A 24,514-nucleotide genomic window follows, 5' to 3' on the forward strand; every position below is an offset into this window, starting at 1 on the left:
ACAGGAAGAATCCAAGATACCAAGAAAGACTGAGAGTTGGAAGAGAGTCAGCTCTGCTTTGCAAGACAAACGTTGAAAACTAATCGCATGCAGTCAGCAGACCCAGGGTGCCTTTGTTACAAGACAAACTTTATGATCACAAAGAGGTTGGAGTGGAGGCCGGGATTCAGAGTCTAGGCAGTCTCCCCCCTATTTTCCTTTTTTGTCTCCTGGTTTAGGGCTGTAAAGCTCTTTTGTTTTCACCTTGTTGTAAGGTGGAAATCAGGGTGGCATATGTTATTTCAGTCAGCCGTTGCTGACTTTTCTTTTTTCTTTTGTCTTATCTTTTTCATTTTCAATCTAGTAAAAATTGTTGCTGTAAAGGATAGAAAAGGGGAGAGAGGGGGGGAATTAACAGAGGGAGGGAATGGAATTAGGGAGGGGGTGGAAGGAATTGGAAAATTGTCCTGGGGATTTGAGGTTTTGACTTGGTTGGGATGTATTGGTGTGTTAATGGATTTGATTTATGAAATCATAGTTCAAAACTGGCCACTGAACATACAAGTGGTGTTCTCTTTGTTTAGACTAACAAAAGCACAGGGAGATCTGATGGCAGATTTAGCTACATTTTTTGCTATGCACTATAAGATGATGGGGCCAAAATTAAGAGGGTCTAAAAGAACTTTGTTATATTTTCACCCTAGCCAAAATAATATTGATCTATCGCTAGACTTCTTACATAGATAATGGGTGACCAGAAATATAAAATTATTTCGGTAAATTGTAGGGGTCTAAACAATAAAATCAAACTTAAAAGAATATCAACTGCCCTTACAAGACAGAAACCTTCAATATTATTTCTTCAAGAAACACATCTGAAAACCTCTAACCTGCCAGTTTTTAAGACTTGCTGGTTTAACCAGCAGTTTCAATCCCCTGGGTCATCAAAATCCAGAGGGGTGGCTATACTATTCTCAAAAGAAACTAATTTTTCTTTAAAGGAATCAAAAATAGATCCACAAGGCAGATTTTTATTTTTAAAGGGCAGTTTAGATCATATGCTGCTAACATTGGCTGTAATTTATGCACCAAATCAAGACCAAATAAGCTTTATAGACAACACCCTAACACTTTTAAACTCTTTTGCAGAAGGAGAAATAGTTCTTGCTGGGGACTTCAACTTTATTATGAATTATGATTTGGACAAAACCCGAAAACACCACTGCCATCAAGTTAGGAGGACAGGTATCTCTGAACTATCAGGTATAATAAATAAGGCAGGCTTACAAGACATTTGGCGTATCCAACACCCAAGCACAAGGGATTATACTTACTACTCATCTGTTCATAACGTATATACACGAATAGATTATATTTTTTTGACACCTAAACTCTGTGATCTAGTTTGTTCAACTGATATAGGTGAGAAACTATGGTCTGATCATGCTTGGACGGAATGTGTTTTCAGTTTAGGGTGTAAAATGCAAAGGAAAACAAATTGGAAATTAAATACTTCACTTTTATTCAACAAACAAATCTATTCAAAAATATCCTCAGATATAAAGCAATATTTTGAACTAAATGCAGCTTGCGGTGTCTCCCAAGAACTGGTGTGGGACGCTATGAAAGCTGTTCTTCGGGGGCAAATTATATCAGCAGCCTCCTATCACAAAAAACAAAGAGAGAAAACTAGAAACGAGATAGTTGCCAAAATTAAAAGCTTGGAGCAGGAACATAAGAAATCTTGTAGCAAACTGATTTATAAACAGTTAACCTTAGAAAGGAAAGCCCTAGAAAGCTTAGAAACTGCTCAGATTCGGAAAAAATTACTTTATGTTAAGCAAAAATATTGGGTCAGGTCACCTAAATCCACTAAACTCCTTATTAAAAAAGTTAAAGAGAAAACCATGACATACGCCATAAAGGCTATCAAAGATAAAGCAGGACAAATGCATTCAAAATCTGAAGAAATAGTAAATATTTTTGCAGATTTTTATCAGACTTTATATACCTCAGACTCGCCAGAGCCTGCTAGGTTAATAGATTATATATCTAATAGAAACCTAGTTAGTAGCATTTCAGATGAACACAAATCAATCATGGAACAACCAATATCAGAATCAGAAGTTAAATTGGCAATTAAATCGCTCAAAAATAACAAAGCCCCTGGAAGGGACGGTTACCCTCCAGAATTCTACAAAAAATATATAGATCTGATTCTAACCCCATTGACAGATACTTGCAACTTTGTACTGAAGTCAGGCAAGATCCCCCCATCCTGGAAGGAGGCAGAAATTACTGTGATACCTAAAAAAGGCAAGGACACTACTGACCCCAAATCATATAGGCCAATTTCCCTTTTAAACCAAGACCAAAAAATTTTCACTTCTATACTAGCAAAAAGACTAACCTCCTTTATCACTAATTATATACATCTGGATCAGGCCGGCTTTATGCCCACGAGAAATCTCTTTGACAATATAAGAAAAACCATAGATTTAATTAACCATTGCACCCTAAAAAAGCTACCAGCTTTTCTACTATCGTTGGACGTGGAGAAAGCGTTTGATAGGGTGGAGGTCCCTTACTTATTAGGCTTACTTGAGCACATGGGATTTGGCAGATATTTTTTACAAGCTATCAGAGCACTTTACGACTCTCCTAAAGCCATAGTAAGAGCCAATGGTACTTATTCACCAGAATTTCAAATTAGAAGAGGTACCAGACAAGGTTGCCCCCTTTCCCCTATTTTATTTGCCTTAGCCATAGAACCCTTAGCAACATCAATAAGATTACACCCCAACATAAAAGGAATCACGATTGGAAAACAAACCTATAAGACTAGCCTCTTTGCAGACGATCTAGTGTTGTATTTAACAGACCCTAGTAGCTCATTACCAGCTGTGGAAAAATGCTTAACAGACTTCAAATTGGTCTCCGGTTTGGCCATTAATCACCTAAAGTCTGAACTATACCCCATGAATTTACAGCAAGACACTACCCAGTTCATTAAAACAAACTACAAATATAAGTGGATTAAATCCAATTGGTCCTATCTTGGTGTAAAAATACCATTAAATTTGAATGAAATATGGGACTTGAATTTCAATGAGCTCTATATTTCTTTATCTAGAACATTAAGTAGCTGGAAAAGGCTACAACTAACTTGGCTAGAAAAAATCAACTTAATAAAAACTTTAATACTCCCACAGATACTATTTTATTTTCGAGCACTACCCATCTTTATTAAACCACACACCTTAGAAAGATGGCAGAAACTGCTGAATAAATTTATTTGGGCAGGAAAAAAGCCTAGGATTAGTTTTGTTACCCTGAGAAGTCACACCAAACAGGGTGGGTTAGGAATGCCTGATATTAGACTGTATTATGAGGCTACCCAACTTACTTACCTGGTCCTTATGTTGCAGTCTGACTTTAAGGCTGACTGGAAAGCTATTGAACAGCACTACACACTACCCAAAACAATGCAGGAAACTATTTGGAACTCAGCACCTGAACGTCCCAAGGCAATTAAAAACCACTTACTTTTAGCTCCGGCACTAGGGATTTGGGACAAAAATAGGGCTTCAGTAGCACCGTCCTTTTCTCCTTTTTCATGTTTTACAGGACAAAAGTGGTTTATACCTGCCCTCAGTAAAGACTCCTTTGCAGAATGGAAATCTAAACAGCTTACAACGTTTGTCGATATAACCTCAAGAGGGCAGCTCTTATCTAAACAACTGATTGAAGCACGGTTGCAAGCCAAGATTTCTTGGCTCCAATACCTGCAGGTTCAACACCTTATAGCTGCTCCTGAGATACAAAGCTCCCTAAAGCGTGAGATAACTGAATTTGAAGAAATACTGAAATCAGGTGGCAGTGGAAGTAAGGGTCTTCTATCAAAGATTTACAAAATAATGTTGAAAGCCCAAAAAAGCAAGCCTTATTCATACCAACTGGCTTGGGAAACATACTGCGGTATTAAATTTTCTGAGGCACAGTGGTCAAGCATTTGGAACTCCCCAATATTTAAGACTAATTTAATTTCTGTAAAGTCACAATCTCAAAAACTTTTGACACGTTGGTATATCACTCCTCAGAAGCTTAACTATGCCAATAAAATAATATCGCCCAAATGTTGGAAAGGATGTGGTGAGGTGGGGTCCTTTATTCACTGTTGGTGGACATGTCCTTTGATAAGCAAATTTTGGTCCGATGTAACAACTGTTATCAAACAAATGTTGGGTATTATAGTTCCTTTTAAACCTGAAACAATTTTACTTAACTTATGGTCAAGCTATGATATACCCACTATTATAAGGAAAAGGGTGGCTATGCTTTTAGCTGCAGCTAAAACAGCCATCGCTTTGAGGTGGAAGGACCCTAGACCCCCTACACTACCCCTGTGGTTTAACAAAGTTTGGGACCAGTATTACATGGAGAAGGTAACATATCAAATCTGTTGTTCTGAATCGCCAATGATACAATCAGACTTTTGGGAAGACTGGCTTCCAGTACTAGATCATTTGATTACAGAAGACATTGGTCCCAGCAAAAAATATCCAATAGACCCTTTCTTATTGTAACCTTAATAGTGTGAAACTTTTGGCTCTCCAAATATGTACGTTTTATTGTAGGCTACATGTAGGCACTTCAAATCTCTCTCTCTCTCTCTCTCTCTGTTTTTGTTTTACCAATTTACCTGTACTGTTAAAACTTGTTTACTTTTGTTTACTGTTGATAAATTTGTTAAATCAAAAAATTGTTGAAAAATAAAAAATGTTGTAACTTTACTTCTCTAGTTGTTATAAGTGAAGCAAAGCAAAACAACTGTGCTCATGAGAGTGTGTGTATATCAACAAATGCCTCCCATACCACGCTCTGAAACAAGGAATCCCTTGCGTAACTGGCAAAAAGACTCTGGGATCACACTGACATGGTGTTTAACACACCAACAGAGTGACTAACACTGCTGAATGTGAGAGATGCAGGTTGCTGCTCCACGCACAGTTGCCAAAGGAAAGCTGGAAAACATGACATCACCACAGCAATACTCTTGGTGCAAGCGGCGAACAACCGAGCCACATGTCCCAATATCCGTCGGTCTGGCGCCACTATTTTAAAAAGCTATTTGCAGACTATTCGCATCCTTCTATTTCTATCGTTATTTTTGGGCTTCTAGAGGTACACCCTTGCTCTTTCTTTTTCCTGGTAGCAGCATAAGGAAAAATGCGCCTCTCCTGCACCAAAGTCATAAAAATGGAAATGGCACAGCCGACTCATTTTAACAATTTATTTTCAATTGCTTGTAGTTCCAAGTATGAGTAAGAAGCGGGGTTTGTATGAACTAGCTGATTTTGATTAAACACGACACACCACACGGACCTGTGCCAATAGTTGGCAACGAGATGCACTTGTGGGCCATGGGATACACAAAGGTGAAGGTAGATGCAGCCCAACTTTTTCCTTCCAAGGCTCTATTTGATTTCTGAGGTTAATTCCACAATTGCTTTCTGGTTTTTATGGCAAGATTGGTAGCTTCAGGCACTGCCATTTTTATTTTTTTAGTCCATGAAGCCTTGATGTTTCTAAGCTCCGTAAGACAAAATCTCCATGAAGGCAAGGAACTCCCTGCAATAATGTCCCCCATTTTTCCCTCATCACTACATGATTGCCAGTCACTTCTGTGAGAAAAGGGAAAGCAGTTTACCCAGGGCCGTAAAACTTGCTTTCCATACTTCATAAAGACCAGTGTTAACTGATGGCACAAATGCATGCATGTCCGTGTGTAAATGTGCAACATGCCCTTTGTTTCTCATACATTCTCAGACTTTGATTCACCTGGTCTTTTTGCTCGTGTTCCATTTATTTATTTTTAATGCCATTCGGCACAGTTTTTACACCATTTATATGCTCAACAGCCCTTCTATGCAATGTATGCAAAAACAACATTAAAAACTGCATGCGTTTATGGGGGGGAATTCTGTGCAAGGAAATAGAAAATGGTATGAAAATTTAGACTCCTGGGTTCAGAGTTCACAAGAGAGATGCGACATCAAAAGGGCATATGGTGCATGTGTGTGCACATACACACCTGCCATTATTTAAGACTTATCTATCTGAAGTCAGTTTCAAGTCGAAACTGTGTGCGCGCGCAGAATTCGGAAAGCATCCCTAGCATGCAATGTGTCTCTGCGTGCTGACTGCATAGATTACCACCCTGCAGGGAATCCTTGCAAACTTGGCCATCTCTCCACGTACACCATGCCTGTGATAATGACGAGCATTTTGCTAATGAGTAAAAAACTTTGAGCGCAGACAGCTTACAGCTAGCTCAGCAGACTTCTGTGGCTTGGCATCTAACACGCTTAATCCTCTTGTCTCCTCACTGAAGCCACAGCTCGCTGTCTGCCAACAGGAAGGCTTATTCTGCCACTGGGGGTACAGATCTGTCGAGGAGGTACGTGTGAGAATGGGCAATTCCACCGGCAGATCACTGGGATGCTGAGACAGGGGAGCCTTAAAGAGCGTGAACTGGGGATGTGAGTGAAGGGAGGAGAGAGGCCAGGCTGCAGCGTTTCTGAGAAACAAAGCAGCTGGGTGTGAAGCCAACATTTTAAGATCTTCCACAGCTCTGGGGGTTGTTAAACACTGTGGTTGGCCACAGATGGTCTTATGGAAGAACTCCTTGGAAGCAAGAGCCTCTGTGTGTAGCGGATGTGAATGGAATGAGGGGTGGGGAGGAACAGGGTGCAGGAGGCCGATATGCCTAATAAATATATATGCTCTGTGATTAATGTTCTATTTCTTTTACTGGTTAAGATGTTTTTAATGCTGTCCAAGATGTGGAGATGAACTTTTCAGCACAGTGTTACACAGAGGGAGAAGAAAAAGGCACTTTTAAAAAATTGGCTTACCTTTCACTGGGCATTCCAGCAGAACATTGGCTCCTGTTCTTGCCAGAATTGTACCACCGACAGTCACCGAGAAGTTCGAAAGCTCCAAATTAGTTACGTTCCTCATTGAATACAATATCATAGGAGCTTCTGCAAACAGGGAAAGAGAGAAACAAAGAAACAACTAGAAAAGGGTGTTCTGGCTCTCCGTCATGCTCGAGAGTAACGGGGTCCCACTTGGTTCCGTTCTGTTCTGAAAATACAGAGCTAGCAGGAGAGTCCTAGAGGGAAAATAGGCATGGCACCTGATCACATGGCGAGCCCTGGAGAGGCAGGACTGCCCTTGATAACCCTGTATAGATGAAGGAGGTGTACAATGCAGAAGGGAGGGAGATGATTGGCACTGCCCTATTTTGCTTGCTCCTCGTTGTTCCTCCTTTTTCTTGGTCCCACTGCTAGAACCCTCCCTTCTCCCACTATTTTGGTACAGAAATCATTTGCAAAGAAATGGCATGTTGAGTTGCCCAGATTAGAGCTGTCAGGACATATCCTCTTACAGAAATAAGCACTATATTGAAATATCACAACTTCAAAACAAAGGTGTTCAGATGCTTATCCCGGGAATTGCATGAATGGGGACAAAGCCAGGATTCCTAACTTTCCAAATTTCCTTCTTCCCCCATCCAGGAGGAGGTTAACTTATCATCATGTAAGTTTATGACCCAAATGCTTTTCTGAACTCATTGGAATCCAGGGGAGATTCTAAACATAATAAACACACAACGCTGAATCTTCAACGGGCTACATTATCATTTTGCTCATTTCCCTCATTTAAAAAACCCTTTTGGTAATACTTGAGGTTATAACAGTATGGATTTTGTTTGTTTGTTTGTATGCATGTGGCTATGTTTATATGTAAAGGTGAGGTCATAAAGTAAAATGGCCAAGTAGCAGCATCAAATACTACCTGCATATAACAATGTTGAAGTTTCTGCATCAGAACCGAAGTCATTTTCCACCACGCAGCGATACACACCCATTTCCTTTTTGGTAAGATTCAAAATTTGGATCTTGTTATTGGCTGCCAAAATCACTCTGCAGAATGTTTAAGAAGAGAGAGGATAGCACCAGAAAATTCACTGTTCGGCCCTGCCAGCTAGAAAAATAGAGCGAGAAGGATCTTTCCATCTCGGAACCTCAACAACATCAGACCAGTCTATTGTATTTCACCCACACAGGATCTACTTGGGTCTTTTTTCTATCTGGATACTGACCAGGAAGATTCTGTGGAGCCTTTTGTCTTAGCTCTACAAACAATGTTCTTCACAATTCTGAAGTTCGCAAATATTATATTTTAAATTCACACACACGCCCAATACCAGAAGAACATAACTGGCTTTTGAAGATAGAGCTTGTTTGTAACACTTAATGCTTAAGAACAGCGTGGGGCCACGGCTTAGGCAACAAACATCAGTATTCAATGCATGGGTTGTGACCTAAAACCAAGTTACAACCCCAAGAAACCCAAGTCACAAAAACTGCACCTTGACCACCTTTTGGAGAAACGAAGAATGGCGGAATGAAGGAGCAACAAAGGAGGAAACTTGGCAGAGATAGAATGGAGGGGGGAAGATAAAAATGGATCCCAGGTTGTAGACTAGGGTTCACGCTAAGCCTTAGTTCTGAAAAAGTTAGAGGTTACTGGCTTAAAATACTTCGAAGCCTGAAATAAAAATGCGTGTAACAAGCAGATAAGCAACTGCTTGAGTTTGTGGGATTTTCTGAAAGATACTTTTTTTTTAACTGTCAATTTTTGGCAGCGATATTGCATGAATCAGGAAAAAAAACCAGATGAGTGCAAAGATCCCGTTTTACTTACTTCTCCAAGGACTTCAATTCCATTCCATCTTTTGTCCAATTATACCGAGGGTCACTCCCCCTAACAGTTTCGCAAAGCAGATTTACTACAGAGGTGTCCCTCGTCAAGAAAACTGTACTCCCAATGTGTACCGTTACTGTTTTGTTTGAATAAACCCCTGGCCTTCCTTTTTGCCTTATAATAACTGGGCCCTTTTGGCTTCTCATCACGCTGTCTCGGGGTTTGGTGCTGAGATTATCAGACAAGCTTGGAGATTTAGCAGGTTTCTTCAGAGGTAGCTTTTCCTCTCGCGGCTCCTTCAATCTTTCAGAAGCAGACTGCGGAGGCTTGGATAACTCAGCAATCAGCTGATAGACAAGCTGGGAAGCCAAGTCATCGTTGACATCTCCAGCTTCAACGAGATTACTCAGATTCTTGATCAACTCCTCAAAATGGACCGTATCCATGCTGTATGCCCCAGGGAGCAGCACGGCCTCCAGGCGCTTGTTTCTGAATTCACGGGACCCATATCCTTCCGCCAAATTCCTTGTGCGAGTCTCAAGGTGCCGCAGGAATGGCTGGTCATTCACTTGTCCATCACCCAGATACTGTTTGCTCTTCTGGTTCCACAGCTGCCACATCTGGCTCATTTTATGCCACTTTGCTCCAAAGCTGTTGGCCTCGTTGTGTTCCGTGCTGCTGCTCTCACCCAAGTGTTTTCTCAAGGCAGGCGGTTCTATAAGTCTGTTGTCCGTGCCAATCAGCTTGAGAACAAATGTTTCTTGTGCTGAGCCTGCAATGCATTTGTAAACGCCAATATCCAAAGCTTCAAGGCTGTGTATCTTGAGCGATCCTGACTTGGTAACACCGAGACGCTTAGAGATCTGGAGGCGCTGCCCATCCTTCTCCCACTGGATAAGTGACTTCTGGAACCTCCGAACCGGGCACTTAATGACAACAGATGTTTTTGGAAGGAGATATGCCCGGCTCCCGATAGTAAAGTTAATGCGCTTCTCTTGTCTTGTCTGTATGTAGACTCTGTGGATACTGAGAATCTGCGGCCCCAGAGAAGCATATTTCCCCAAAAGTTTGGGGGTCGTGTCTTGTCTCACACCTGAAGTGACAAAAAACGTGATCACTCTTAGCTCTTCCTAGCTTATATTATATTTTCCTTTCATTGCTGGAATCGGCATTTATCTGAAAGTCATCCAGATCGATGGTCTATGGATAGAATGCTGGCCTTAGAATACTAACATCTGGGCTGAGCAAGTCTCACTGATTTCAGTGGCACTTATTTTTAACTAAAGGTTACATCCAAACTTTTCTACTCTCGGCTCAGCCATGGATTCCCCTGAACATAACTTATAATAAAATGGGAGCTCTGGAAGTGACTTCTCTCAAGGATAAACTTTTCCTACACTGACTGTGGGTTTTTTTGCCTTTTGACCAGAGATACCCAACCTTTTTGACTTTGTGCGCAGCTTTAGAATTCTGACACAAGATGGTGGGTGTAGCCACAAAATGGCTGCCACAGGAGGTGGAGACAACTCAAAATGTCAGGGAATGAGGTCTTGCATAACTCTCTTAACAATAACTCTTCAACATGTCAGGCAGAAGCTCTGTTTAACAGGATGCCTTCTAAAATGAACATATTGTTTTAAAATATTTTCTTGCTTACACACAGCTTACACCTTCAGTCACACACTGCTGTGGTGGCAAATGCTGCCAAAGCAACATTTTTAAATTTATACACAGCCAATCAGGTCTCCATTGGCCAATCAGAAGTCCTGCTGGGCAAAAGCGCCATCTGGTTCCACCCACTTTCTAAAAACACTTGGTGGATGCCAAGAAAGGTGCTGGCAGGTGCTATGGCACCTATGAGCAACAAGTTGGGGACCCCCATCTTAGACAACAATTTTTCAGTCCCAGCTCCATTACATTATTTTGTTTTATTAAGAAGCTTTGATGTTAGAATGAATTGATTTATCATACGCTTTCCTCCCCTTGCTTTCTCATACCTGTAATCTGTTAGCCTCACTCCACTATTCTGTTTTACCAGGAATCTTTGCTATTAGATTTCAAATTTACTTCTTGATTTACTGAATAGCATTTAAGGTAACTGCAACAACAACAATAATAATTCATCGAGAATGGGTGATTTGGTGAAAATAGGAACCTAGCGTTGCTCCTTGGTGAGATAGCTTTCCACTTGAGTTTTCAAATTGGGACAGGAGTATTCTAACAAGCACCTGAAACAAGAATATAAGTGCATCTCTCTGCTTTTCAATACCAGCACTACACCTTTGTGACAAAAGGAGCCATTCCATCGATGCTCACCATCCTCTCAACCCTATTTGCAAGCCTAAACATCCAGCATAGTCATAGTAAGGAACAGAGCAGAATCAGCTGCCACAGTCAACAGACTTAAGAGTCTCTCTACACGAGATGCCTCGGTGCATGTTCGTCAAGAGTAGGGAGATGCAATGTTAGTCGGGAAGCGTAGTTTAAAAAAGAAAGAGCCCGCAGAGATCGCTCCTCAGAGAGTTTCTTAATTTCAACTTTGCCTTCCAGAAGGCTCTGTCAATTTCACCTCTCCAGTCTAAAACTGTGTGGGATCACAACCAGAGGGCAGCAAGTAATGGAAATGGGCTGCAGCTGCCTTCCAGATCCGGGCTTGGATCTGGAGAGGCTATAATTGGCTGAAGTTTCCCCTTCTGGCATTTCATAACCCCTTCACACAGTGCCAATGTATAGCAAAGCCTCTGCCCTGCCGTCAGCTCTGTCTTTTAAAACTACCCTTCCCAGCAAACATTGCATCTCCTGACACGTGTTCTTCACATGTTAGATGTCTTGTGTAGAGAGAAATTAAGGACAAGAATGAACGTGGGGATATTGAGGAGAACAATAATCAGGGCAGTGACTGACCAAGAACATAACTGAATGAAAGTTCAGAAACTGAAAAGGGAAAAAGGGAAAAATCCCAAGAGATGCAAAGAAAGGGAAGCCAAGGCAAAGCTGGGAAGACCAGCTTGGTATCCACCCATCTATAGCTTTATTTAGAAACTGATTTCTGTACCTACTGCCACCATTTTAGGGGGACATCAATATTAGCTTGGCTAATCAGGACATCAGGGTTTGGTAATTAATTACACACCTCCTAAATTAAGACTCATCTGATATTTTACTTCTGTATCACAATTAAACTGACTCTGGTACTGTAGCCGATCCAAGTGCACTAAGAAGGCATGAACTGTTCTGAATGGCAACGCACTTCAAAACATTTGTTTTAATGGAAAAGGTCCAGTCTTCCCTTGGCCACTTCCAAAAGCCCAGAATGCCTGCAAAGCGAGCGTTACTTAAAAACTAAAGTACTTCTGAGCTGTTGTGTATTTACACTAGCTAATCCAACCAAGTCCAAAACGCAACGCACAGTTATGATTCTGTGCAAAAAGCATCTCAGTTGGCAAGGTCCCTCCACCCCTCCTTTTTTGAATGTTTGGCTCATTGTCAAGTCGGGACCAGAAACCAGATCTGTCTGCATGGGGGTGGGGGAACTGGTTTAAGAAACTGTCCCATTTTAGGAGCAAGAGACAGGAATTACAACACATACATTCTGGGTTACCAGGAGCATTATAACTTGTACAATTAGTGGGGTTTAGCATTAATTGTAAGGATAAAACAGTAACTCCACCAGCTTCAATAGATCCATAACTTCGCCTGGCCTCAATCAGAGCCAGGGCTTTTTCGGCCCTGGCACCATCTTGGTGGAATTCTCTGTCTGTGGAGACCAGGGCCCATCAAGATTTGTTATTTTTCCACTGGGCCTGCAAGACAGAGATGTTCCTCCAGGCCTATGATGGTTGTTTAATAATAATAATAATAATAATAATAATAATAATGAGGAGGAGGAGGAGGAGGAGGAGGAGGAGGAGGAGGAGGAGGAGGAGGAGGAGGAGGATAAATGTTATTATAAGGCAAATCCATCTGCCCATGGTTTCCAGAAAAGAATGATGCAAATTTGGAAGAAGAATGCAACAGTAGTCCACATTGTCATCAGGGCACTTGGAACCATCTTGAAAAACTTTGCAATTCATATGAAAAAACTGCAGCTTTCTGACATAACACCTACAGAACTGCAAAAGATGGCGCTACTTGGAACAGCGTACATGTTATGCCAATATCTGGTTGATACTTAGGTCTCCGGTGGAAACTTGTATCAGCTTAGCAAGGTCAATCAATAATAACATGAGACCTCTGCTTATTGTTGATTGTGTTTTGAATAATAACAACATTTGATTTATATATCGCCCTTCAGGACAACTTAACGCCCACTCAGAGCAGTTTACGAAGTATGAGGCAGACGAAAAATCTGCTGACCTCCTGTTGAGGAGGGGGTCTGTGCCCCCCCTTTGATTTCTGTGGTCCACTTACCAGCTTGTCACCCCCCGCCAATCCCATGTGTTCTGAAGTTGGGTTGTGCAATGTCAACGCTGCATCCAGATTTTGCTGAAGCATTTTTTGTCTTATATATTGTTGTTTTTATCTTTTATTGTAACTTTAAAATTTTGTTACCCACTCTGAGACGACTTGTGGGGACAGCAAACTAGAAAGCTAATAATAAATAAAAATATATAAAATAAACAATCAACCCTATCTGTGCAGGCAACTCACATGCTTGCTTGGGGTTGTGTTCTTATATATGTAGGGTTGTAGGAAAGCTGTGGGCTGGGAGATGGGATGGGGGTTCCACATCACTTCTGGTAAAAAAAGTGGAAGTGGCATAGTGGAGGCCACTCTATGGGGAAACCATAGAGTTTCTGGCAATTCCTAGAGCTACCTATATCACTTCCACTTTTTTTTAACCAAAAGTGACATAATGTTGCATGTGATGCTGCAGTTTGTTTTTTACTTTTATCCTGCTGCCCTAACAGGAACAAGGACAGGGGATTCCACAACCACACTGCAGGAACAGGACTCCTGGATATATTCTAGGATTCTATACAAAATGAAACTCTTGGGGCCAAACCAGAGTTTTGCAGGAAGTTTTGTGTTCAGAACTCCTAACAGTTCCCTTGTTTATTTCTTTTCTTTACAAATAACATTCAAAATCTGGTGCTAAGCTGTGATGAGCAAACTGTTCTTGTCGAACCAGTGGCCCAGCGTCTCCTTTTGAAATGCCAGAAGCAGGTAGGATTATATCTGCACTCCTAAGAATCCTTTCCTCAGAGTAAGCCCCCCCAAATAAAATGTGAGTAAATATGATTTACTTCTGAATAGACCAGCACAGAATTGCTCCTTACAATGTCTGAATGCTTCTCAGGATCTTACACATTTTTTAAAAAGGCATATGTCAATGGAGAATGAGGCCTAGCCTAGGTTTCTCCCTGAAATGCTAATTTTCTACATGCAAGGAGAATTTTTTTTTTTAAAAAAAGAACATTCAGTCATGTGACCTCCCCTTCCCAGCTTGAAGTGATAAACTCTAGCTAGAGTTTACCCCTTATGGTACTGCTTAGAGCATAGTTTGGTTTTCAGATAGTAGTATAAAATCATTATCTTAAGCAGCTCATGAAACGGAATTGAGGTAACAAGTTTTGGGGCCTCTTTCCTGTACTGCCCTCCTCTCCCCTGAGAGGAGGGCAGTACAGGAAAAAAAATACTTCCTGTACTGCCCCTCCTCTCCCTTGACCCTCCCTTTTATGTTACTCCAGGTTACCTTCCTTTTTACAATAGCAGAAGCTGACAGTATTTCTTTTAATATCACTCTCCACCAGGCAATTTGCAGACTGGACACGCTGCCATGCAAAGTATCCACAATTAATTAAATTCAGAGAGATATGCAGCTCAAAAAATGTTTTATTAAATGCTGTGCCAAGGACATTCCTGCAAGTCCGTGGAGCTTTATTTAAAGTGGTGTTTGGAAGCTCTGGATTTTGGCATATTAGCTGGCAACAAAGTCCAAGGAGGGGGGGGGGGAGTTTCCTGCTATGTACAGACCAAAAATTACTGTAGCTTCTATTTTGTTTTCTGCGCCGCTTTCAATCCAAAGCGATGCCATGCAGCCAAGAAGGTCATTCTGTTCAAGGATATCTTGCATCAGGTGACTTATCCTAATGAGCAATTCAAAGAAAATCCTGTCTTTTTTACTCGCAGTCAGAAAACAACATTGGAAAGACTCTAAGAGGTCACCTAGTTGAACCCTTTCTTCAAAAAACTGGATTCCGAACACACACACACAGCCTTTCCCTCTATAGGTCATCAGAATCTCCAACCTTGTTGAGCTTCAAGTGGATAGCAGTGTTGGTCTGCAGTTGAAGATCTGAGTCCAGTAGCACCTTAAAGAACAGCAAGAGGTCCAGGGTATACGCTTTTGAGAGTCCCCACTAGAGATGGGCATGAACCAGGAACATTCCAAACTGTGTGGTTTGTGGTTCATCACATTTCACGAACCATGAACTTTCACAAATTTGCCCCAGTTCATGAACCGGGTCATTTGGTTCGTGAAAACTTCACTTCCAGGTCAGCAGAAGGTCTGCAGAGAGCCCATCCCCCCCATTGCCTAGGAAACTGATTGATTGGCATCAGGTTGTCTGCAGTGATGAACCAAAATATGAACGAAACAAACCAGGCTAAAATTTAACACAGTTTGTGAGAAACGAGCTTCCACAAACTGCCAGTTTGCAGATCACGAACTGACCTAGTTCATGACAAACTTTGGTTCATATTTCGGTTCGTGCCTGCCTCTAGTCCCAACTACTATCTGACAAAGGGAGCTTTCCTACTTGTATATCTGACAAAGGGAGCTGGACTCTCGAAAGTTTATACCCTGGACATCTTTGAGGTGCTATTGGACTTGAATCTTGATTGTTGAGCTTGTGGCCACTTCAGAAGTGTTAAGAAAAGGGCAACAGCTGCCACGCCAAAATGGTGGCCTCGGAGGCAGGGCTCCATCACAAAATGTTGCGAGCTTCCAACTCAAGTCCCCTCCAACAACTTAGGTAGCTGCTTTTGAGTGGGATCTGTCTGCAGACATAGCAACAATATTTTTGTGGGCTCTTCCTGAATAGCCTCTTATGCTAAGGAGGCGGAGGACAGCCAGGATTGGCTCTCTGGGAGAGAGGCATCCTTTGATTCCAGAGTCTGAAGAAGGGAGCTCTGACCCCTGAAAGCTCACACTCCGAAAACCTTGTTGGTCTCTAAAGTGCCACTGGACTCAAAATCCTGCTGCTCTACTGCAGATTGATACAGCTACCCACCTAAACTTTCCTTTGATTCCAAGTTCTGGAACAATGGGGAGAGTGTGAGAGGCAGAGACTGCTCAGCCCCTCTCACATGCCCACTACTAGGCTCCCCTTCTTGCCCTCCCACCCACATGCCCCCACCTGCTTGTGCATCTTCCCTTTGCCTGATTACAATCTCTCCCATCATCTGCCTACAGTACTCACATGCCCTTTCCCTGATGGTGATGGGTGATGGGTGCAGCTAGGAGTGCCACTGCCATGGCTACCAGGAACATTGATTCTTTGTGCACCACCCATATGCCCTTCTCTAGCAGCACTAGGCAGCGTATGGAGCTGGAAGCAAAGGTGACAAGGCTCTCACAAGCAGGGCCGATTTCAGATGACTAACCTTAAGGCGCTTCATGCCGTCCTCTTCCGGATCGCGACGGGGAAAATGCGAAACATCGCGTTTCCTCGTGCGAGTTTTGCGCGTCGTCGCGCAAAACTCGCGCGAGGAAACGCGATATTTCGGATTTTCCCTGTCGCGATCCGGAAGAGGACGGCATGAAGCGCCTTAAGGTTAGTCATCTGGAATCGGCCCAGCAGTGGAAGAGTGTAAGTGCAGACATCAGAGGAGGTGCATGAGCAGTGGACTCCACCAGAAGCCACCAGTTCTGGCAGCTGCCTTACTTCGCTATGTTCTGATGCTAGCCCTGAGCATGCTTGATGCACGGCCACAGGAACAGCTTTCCCATCCCTACCCAGTCAGCTCACAGAGAGTGACCTGAACTTCCCTGTTTCTGTTCAATTCAAGACCGTTGATATTTTTATCACCGAAGATAACACACTGGGGTGCACTGCCACATTGAGGAGCATTGGTCCACATATCTGAGGAAGTGGGCCATGACTCCTGAAAGCTCGTATCAAAATCAGGGCTTTTTTTCAGGGGGAACGCGGGGGGACGGAGTTCCGGCACATCTTGAAAATACTCAACAATAGTGCTTGAAAATAATATGATTTCAAAGAATCCCGTGTGTTTCTTCCTCATTTCCCTCTTGAGAGTTCCACCACCTCTTTTCCCAGAAAAAAAACGTGATCAAAATGATTGCGTTTAGTCTTTACTGTGCCACAGGACTTTTGTTTTATTTTGCTACAACTGATTAATATGGCTACCCTTTTGCAATCTAGTTGGCAATGTGCCACAAACAGAGAACAACAAGACTTGAGTCCAGTAACCCCAGGGCAACAAGATCTCCAGGGCTTTCAAGAACCAAAGCTCCCTTCACGGTTGTACCTGACAAAGGGAGATTTGACTCTCAAAAGTTTATGCCCTGGAAATCTTGTTGGTCTTTAAGGTGCTCCTCTACTGCAGACCAACATGGCTACCCACTGGAAAATACCTTCATAGAAAGCAGAGATCAGGACCACTCACAACTTACATTTTTTTAAAGTGTACACCTAACTTTTAAAAAAAGCATGCATTCTAATTGTAAAGAGCAAATGCAACTCACACATATAGAAATGCACGCTTCATAGAGGCTTGCTCATTATAACAGCCAGCTTACCCAGATCAGTTCCCATGTCCATTAAGATAAGCACCTAGTTTCCAACAACGCCCAGCGGGATGCCCCGGAACAGTGTACAAGGAACGCATCAAGGCAACAGCCTTCCCCCATTATTTGTTCCCAGGTAGACAGCTCCTGAACATGGTGGCTCTATTAAACTTTCAGGGCTGTCAGTAGATCTATCCTCCATGAACTTGCCTCTGCCATTCCCAGTCAAGCTATCCAAATGACTGTTACCTTCCATTAAGCAATTCTGCATAGTGTGAAATAGTGACTTTTTTTGCTTGTATTGGCAGCAGATTAGATACTGTGGGGGCTTTGATTCAGCAGTAAGATACTTCTGTTTATGGACAGAGGGGGACAAATTTTTAAAAATCCCGCGAAGCAGGCGTTTTTTGACTTCATGCATTGCGTATAGCACAGCTTTGCCAAGCTGCCTCTAATATTAAAGCACACTGGAAGAACACACGAGTTCAGAATGAGGACACGTGTCAGCAACGCGTGCAATGCCACCTGATGTATCTTTACACAAACAGACACAGTGGTTGCCACGCTCGGACTGCTTGTGCTGGCAGAGCCCCACCAGCCTCAGCAGGATTCTGCTGCCAGAGCGAAGCACGGTCAGGCCTGCCGCCAGAATCTGTCTGCACAAAAGACCAGTCAGAGGCCTAATTGGTTATTATTTTACATGTGCACTTCCCACCCTGAAAGGCGCTTTCAAAACAACCACATAATCATACCGTAGACACCCATTTCAAGACTTCTGGCAACAAGAAGCAGGGAGTTCAGAAAGAGAGAAAGGAAGACAAGAGAAGGGAAAAGGGGGGAGAGAAAAGACTCTCTGTTGTGCAGAGTGGATCACTTTCAGAATAATAAACAGTCAACAGTGGGATGGGCAGATTTCTCCTGTTTCATGGCTTGACCGTACTGGAATTTAGCTGAACTCCGCAGTTGACTCATGCTTAATTCAGGCTTAACTAGGAGATTTTTCTACAATTAATTCCGGAAGTGGAGTACGTGCAATTTGAATTCCTTCAGTTCATGTGCATTTTACACACGCACATGCATGCACGCAGACAAACACACACACTATTCTGGAGCATATGCTCACACTGATAAACTTCTACAAAAGGCCATCTTGAGATGGATGGATGTATCATCCATCAAGCAAAATGGCTTTTTTGGGTGGCGTTGCATCAGTACACACACAAGCACATCAGGGAACAAGAGCAATGTTGATGCACAGAACACCCCGAGGGTAGCTTTTTGGCAGTGTTTTGTCAGTGCACATGTGAATATCATTTATGTGTGTATGGAGAGGGAGGGGCTGAAAGCCACAGCCACAAGGCACTCACAGTTCTTGGAACAGAATTCAACACTAAAAATGGAAGAAAAGAAGATCCCTAATGCGCCAGTTCATTCCAGAAACAAGAGCTAGCAATTCAGAACTCCGAAAATCAAGGAAGCAGAAGTACTCCTACGAGTACTCCTAACGCCTACATGCGCAAAGCAGTGTATATACAATCACTTGTACAACAAGCCTGAACAGAGGCCTTCACAAGCTATGAGCCACCATGTCTAACATAATCCACCAGCCCCACACTTCAGCATGCCAAGAACTTGATAATTCCCTCTCCAGCCTGCTTTTGCACTCCCAGTCCGGTAGCAACCACAAGAGGTTTCTTGGACCCACCATGAGCTACCAGACACAATGGAGGGAGGGGCTCGCCTACAACTTGAGGCACAGGCTATGCAAATCTTCCTGCAAGATATTATTATCCCCATTTTACAGATGTTGGGTGAAGCTGAATGACAAAACAAGCTGCCTTTAAGTTCATGGTGGAGATGAGACTTGAACCAGACAACTTCCGGCTCACAAGTTCATCCATTTTGAATTCTATATAAATTTGGAGTCACCCATCTGCAGGAGCAGCTTTGCTTTCTAACATCTACAAACAACAATGGGAAGGTTGCCGGAACAAGTACACACCAAAGACAGCTGCAGCTCATTCTCTGCTTTCTGACAAGTGTGTGCCTATGAAAGAAATGTCTGTAGACTTCCAAACCTAAAAATTCTGACTCCAACGGTGAAATTCAGTCTTGGAAACTGAACCTTCAAATTTCTGGATTTCAGCTGGAGATTTGCCTAGCTAGGTAAACTGAGTTAATACAATAGTTCACTGAACTCTGGCGTGAATGCAGCCGCCAATGTATATTTGTCACTGCACGTCTGATGTCAGATACTGTCAAATGTTGATTGTCGTTGCAAAATCTTTGCATGTCAAGGAAATGCTGAAAATCAGATATCCACCAAGTATTTATACACCCATCAGACATTTGGTGAATAATATCAACCATAAAAAATTGCAGAGAAAGAAGTGGGGCTTTCCAGGGTAGAATTGTAGGTCTTCAATGCACACACCCATAGGCATAAAAAAGACAAAACCTTTGTTCTCTCAGCACTAACTGGAATGCCTTACTTACTGTTGCATGGGCTCATGTGACAAGGCCTTACAAGCTGGGGTACTGGGAGACCACTACACGCTGATCCATTTAATGCAACATGTTGGCCTTTAGCAGTGAGCTTCTGGCAAGTGGCTTTCCTTCTCTGACTTCCAACACCACAGCTGACAGAGCACTGGAAAAAAGAAGGATGCAGTCAAAGCGAGGTTAGTCTTGTCGCACATGTGCCCCCCAGGAACCTACCAGATATTTATGGTCTGTTTCAGAAGCCCTTCCTCTGGGTGCTTCCACCTTCAAAATTTTGATTGGTGGTGACCAGAGACAGGTGACCATCTAGGTGGTGGCACCCCATTTATGGAACAATCTCCCCAGACAAGTTAGTGAAGTTAAAGCCATATAAGTTAGTTGTAAGTCTGCCAACCCACTAACCCCACCTGCCTTCCCCCAGCCTCACTCATCTGGCTGCAAGCAAGGCAGAATTAACATGGCTCCTAACTAGGGTGGTTGGGTCCCCCAGGGGCCAAAGCAGGGGGTAGGGAGCAGCAGGGTACTCATCTCCCATGTTCCCCTATTGCACCAGGAAATGACGTCCCACGCACCTGGCTGGGGGGGAAGCACAGGGGGGAGAAGCACATGCATGCTGCCGCACTCCCATCACACCAGAAAATGGCATCATTTTTCAGCATGATAGGGGAGCCGCGGGTCACAGGGAGGCCCAATTCATTAAAAACCACGTGTTCGGGGGCAATTTTTAATGAATTGGGTTTTGGCATAACCCACAGCTCCCTTGTTGTTCTGGAAAATGACATCATTTCCTGTGATGGGGAAACATGGGAGATGAGTACCCCACTGATCCCTGCCCCCTTCTTTGGCCCCTGAGGGACCTGGCAACCCTAGCTAAGAGCCATGTTAATTCTGCCTTACTTTACCAACAAGAATTGTTTTTCAGAGAAATTGTTCTGATTCTTATATCAACTGCAGTTTTGGTTTGCTCTTGATTTGTATCTTTACTTTAATGATACTGCTCATACAGCCTATTCGGCTCTGAGCAGTGCCACACTAGAATTAGAGTTAAAATAGGAAAAGTCTTTTAATATGTAATCTGTATAGTATTAAAATTTAGCAAGTTTTTTCTTTAACCGATTGGGAGAGGAACTTGGCTACTGCTAAAGTAGTACTAAAATCCACCCCTGCTAAAAGAAGCCTTAAATTATCCTCTATACTTCCTGGGTCCTGGATATAGGGCTTGATCCAGCTGTCTCTTGCCACGTTTAGAATATTACATTCAAATAGACAGTGTGGAAGAGTGTCTATTTGGCCAGAGCCACATTGGCAGAGTCGCTCAGAGTAGGGAACCCTATTTATACGTCTCAGCAACTCTCCTGATGGAGTGGCATTCAATCTGGCTAACATAAATAATCGTCGATAACGTGGAACTGTCAAGAAATCAAAGTAAGCTGGAAGAGATTGTGGCAATGTTAAACCCAAATATATCGGTGAGCATACTCTACGTGCACTTATCATAGTACTTCTATAATCCACTTCACTCAAACAACCTTGATTTGTATCATCTCTGTCTGCTTTTACATTTTAGACAAGTATAGTATTTACCTAGATCTTAATAGGCTTATTATTGAAATTTGGTTGGGACATTAGTGTGTGAGCCATCTTGAAGACTTCAAAGTGAAAACACAGCATGTATTAAAATAAACAAACACAATTTAAAAACAGAGGTGAGCTGTTGTTCTTTCATGTGACCTCCTCCCACAGAAGTGCGCACGCGCGTGCACGCATGCGCACTTCTGTGGGAGGAGGTCACGCACACGCATGCACACGTGCATACACATACACTTTGGATCCTATAAAGTATGACTACAAGAGAACTTGTGGATGCAGTTCTTTCAGGCCTGGTCCCTTCCCTCAGCAATTCTTTAAGACCACTCAAAGACTAATGGCAGAGGTTGTGTAGGAAACACACATTGCACAGCAGAGGTTGTAGGACACACATGGACACACACATTGCACACTGACTGCTGTGAGAAGGGGAACTGGGCAGGCCCCACTCTCATGCCAACGAAAGCTCATGTGGTAGTGGGATGCTAGAGAAAGAAGAACAATTTTGAAAGGTTTCCCCAAATTCCCCTCCTCACTTAGGCAGAATGGCTTTTCATCCTTGAGGCTTTCACTGCCTCCATAGTTAGTATTTGGGAGGTCTCAAAGGGCTATTGAGGAAAGGGAGAGGTGGGAAAGAACCACGTCACAATTGTCCTCCCACTTGCCCTTCGCAGGATCCAAGCCACAGATATACATAACCCTTACGACGCACTCTTAAGCTACTCACTCTAGACCACTCTCCCACAACCAGTTGCGGGGGGCAATCGGTTTTGGCGCAAGGTTTGTGAGGAGACAATCTAGGCTCTTGGCATCTGTCGTCAGGGAGTTTCAGGGAGCTTCCATCCATCAAAAGCTGCCTGCAGGTCACTTTGCGGGTCTGGGTGCCTCTGCCGCATGTGTGGGAACACTAAAAGAGAACACAGAATGAAAGTAACAGAAAGCATGTTTAGCCCAGAACCTTCTTAATGAACATACAATACTGCAGGCAGAAAGGCAGGGGCATGTGCCTGAACTCTGTAAGAAGAGGAAGACTAATGCTGTTCCTTACTCAGGTTTCAGATGGGGACAAACCAAAGAGTTAGAAAGATAGGTCAGGAATCTGTTTACTCCTTTTAAAAAATCCTAAGCCCATTAAATGGTCTTAGACTGGAGTAATTCTACATAGGATTGCACCAAAAAAGCAGTAATGCCCAAATTTCATTCATCTGACGTATATACCCAAGATCCAAGGCAGATTTTTCAGGATTGCTATCACTCTTACGATGTTTAAATGATCCTGAAAAAAAAAATCCCCCTTGAGCTACCATCAGGGTGTTGAGAGGAAGGGAGGGAGGAACAATTTAAGTACGTCTCTATTTATTTATGGAAGTGTTCATTCTAAGTAATTCCAAAGGTGTAGCTGTGTTAGTCTGCTTCAGTACGATAAAACAGGAGGTCCAGGAGGCACTTTGAAGACTAACGAAAACGCTATTCCAGCAGAATCTTTCGTGAGACAGAGCTCATTTCTTCGGATACACAAAAGCTTATGCTGGAATAAATTTTGTTAGTCCTTAAGGTGCCACTGGACTTCTGTTTTATTCTATAGTATGTAAACGGTTCTGAACTTAATCATGGTTTTTAATTCAGTTTAAACTGTTCTGACGCTAACTACCCACAGATGGAGAAGTGACACAGAAGAACCTAGTTCTATGCCATTTGTTCAGGGAAGTTTTCTGCAACTTTACCTTTAGGAAGCACCGTACCATTTTTTATGAGGAAAGGCTAAGGTGTCTGGGGCTTTTGAGTGCAGAAAAAAAAATCTGACCAAGAGATATAAATAAAGATAGGCACGAACTGAAAAAACCCAAACCGTGCAGTTTGTGGTTCGTCGCATTTCACAAACCACGAACCATGAACTTTCACGAACCTGACCCGGTTCATGAACCAGTTTGTTTTGGTTTGTGAAAACGTCACATCCAGGTCATCAAAACGTCACTTCTCAGTCAGCAGAAGGTCACTTCCAGGCCAGCAGAAGGCCACTTCCAGGTCAGCAGAAGATCTGCAGGAAGTCTATTCCCTGTTGCCTAGGAAACTGATTGATCGGCACCAGGCTGTCTGCAAAAACAAACCAAACTAACCAGCCTAAAGTTCGTGACGGTTCATCAGAAACGGGCTCTGACGAACTGCAGGTTCGCGAACCACAAACCAGCCTGATTCATGATGAATTTTGGTTCGTATTTCAGTTTGTGCCCATCTCTATATATAAACGAAGGTTTATAAAATTGCACAGGGATTGGAGATAGTTAGAGAACTTTTCTTCCTGTCTCACTGTACTAGAGCCCTGATTTGGATAGCCTAGGCAAGCCTGATAGCTCTTGGAAGCTAAACAGGGTCAGCCTTGGTTAGTAATTGGATGGGAGACCTCCAACAAAGACCAGGGTTGCAGAGGCAGGCGATGGCAAGCCACCTCTGTTAGTCTCTTGTCATGAAAACCCCACTAGGGTTCAACATAAGTCAGCTATGACTTGACAGCATTCTCTACCGCCATGATACCAGAACTCGAGGGATATTCAATGAATTGATGGGTGATAGCTTCAAGATGGACTAAAGGAAGTAATTCTGTGCTCAGTGAGCAATAAACTTGTGAAATACACTGCCTGCGGATGTAGTGATGGCCACTAGTATACTTCCCTTTAAAAGGGGATTAGGCATATTCATGGAGAAGACATCTAGCTATGGCGACATTTATTTATTTCATTTATACCTTGCTTTTCTCCGCAACGGGGACCCAAAGCAGGAGCAGTAGTAAACCCTTGAATACCAACACTAAGAGGCAACATCAAAGGAAGGGCCGTTTCCGCACGGCTTACCTCAACCCGGAATGCTGCGCAACATGCCGAAAAAACCGTGGAAGATCGCGTTTTCTCACACGAGTTGTGC

At 42.9% G+C, this 24,514-nt stretch overlaps 1 protein-coding gene across 1 annotated transcript in view; it reads right to left on the minus strand.

Moving 5' to 3' along the window:
• Nucleotides 1–24,514, minus strand: part of ADAMTSL3 (ADAMTS like 3) — a 200,124-nt gene that overhangs the window by 25,900 nt on the left and 149,710 nt on the right. Inside the window, exons 18-22 of the mRNA XM_055002297.1 lie at nt 22,323–22,502; nt 20,003–20,156; nt 8,755–9,847; nt 7,843–7,970; nt 6,897–7,025 (exon numbers count right to left, since the gene is read on the minus strand). Coding sequence (XP_054858272.1) covers nt 6,897–7,025; nt 7,843–7,970; nt 8,755–9,847; nt 20,003–20,156; nt 22,323–22,502 — 1,684 coding nt within the window. The remainder of the gene's footprint in view (nt 1–6,896; nt 7,026–7,842; nt 7,971–8,754; nt 9,848–20,002; nt 20,157–22,322; nt 22,503–24,514) is intronic.

This window comes from Eublepharis macularius, chromosome 18 (genome assembly GCF_028583425.1).
Source record: "Eublepharis macularius isolate TG4126 chromosome 18, MPM_Emac_v1.0, whole genome shotgun sequence".
NCBI lineage: Eukaryota > Metazoa > Chordata > Lepidosauria > Squamata > Eublepharidae > Eublepharis > Eublepharis macularius.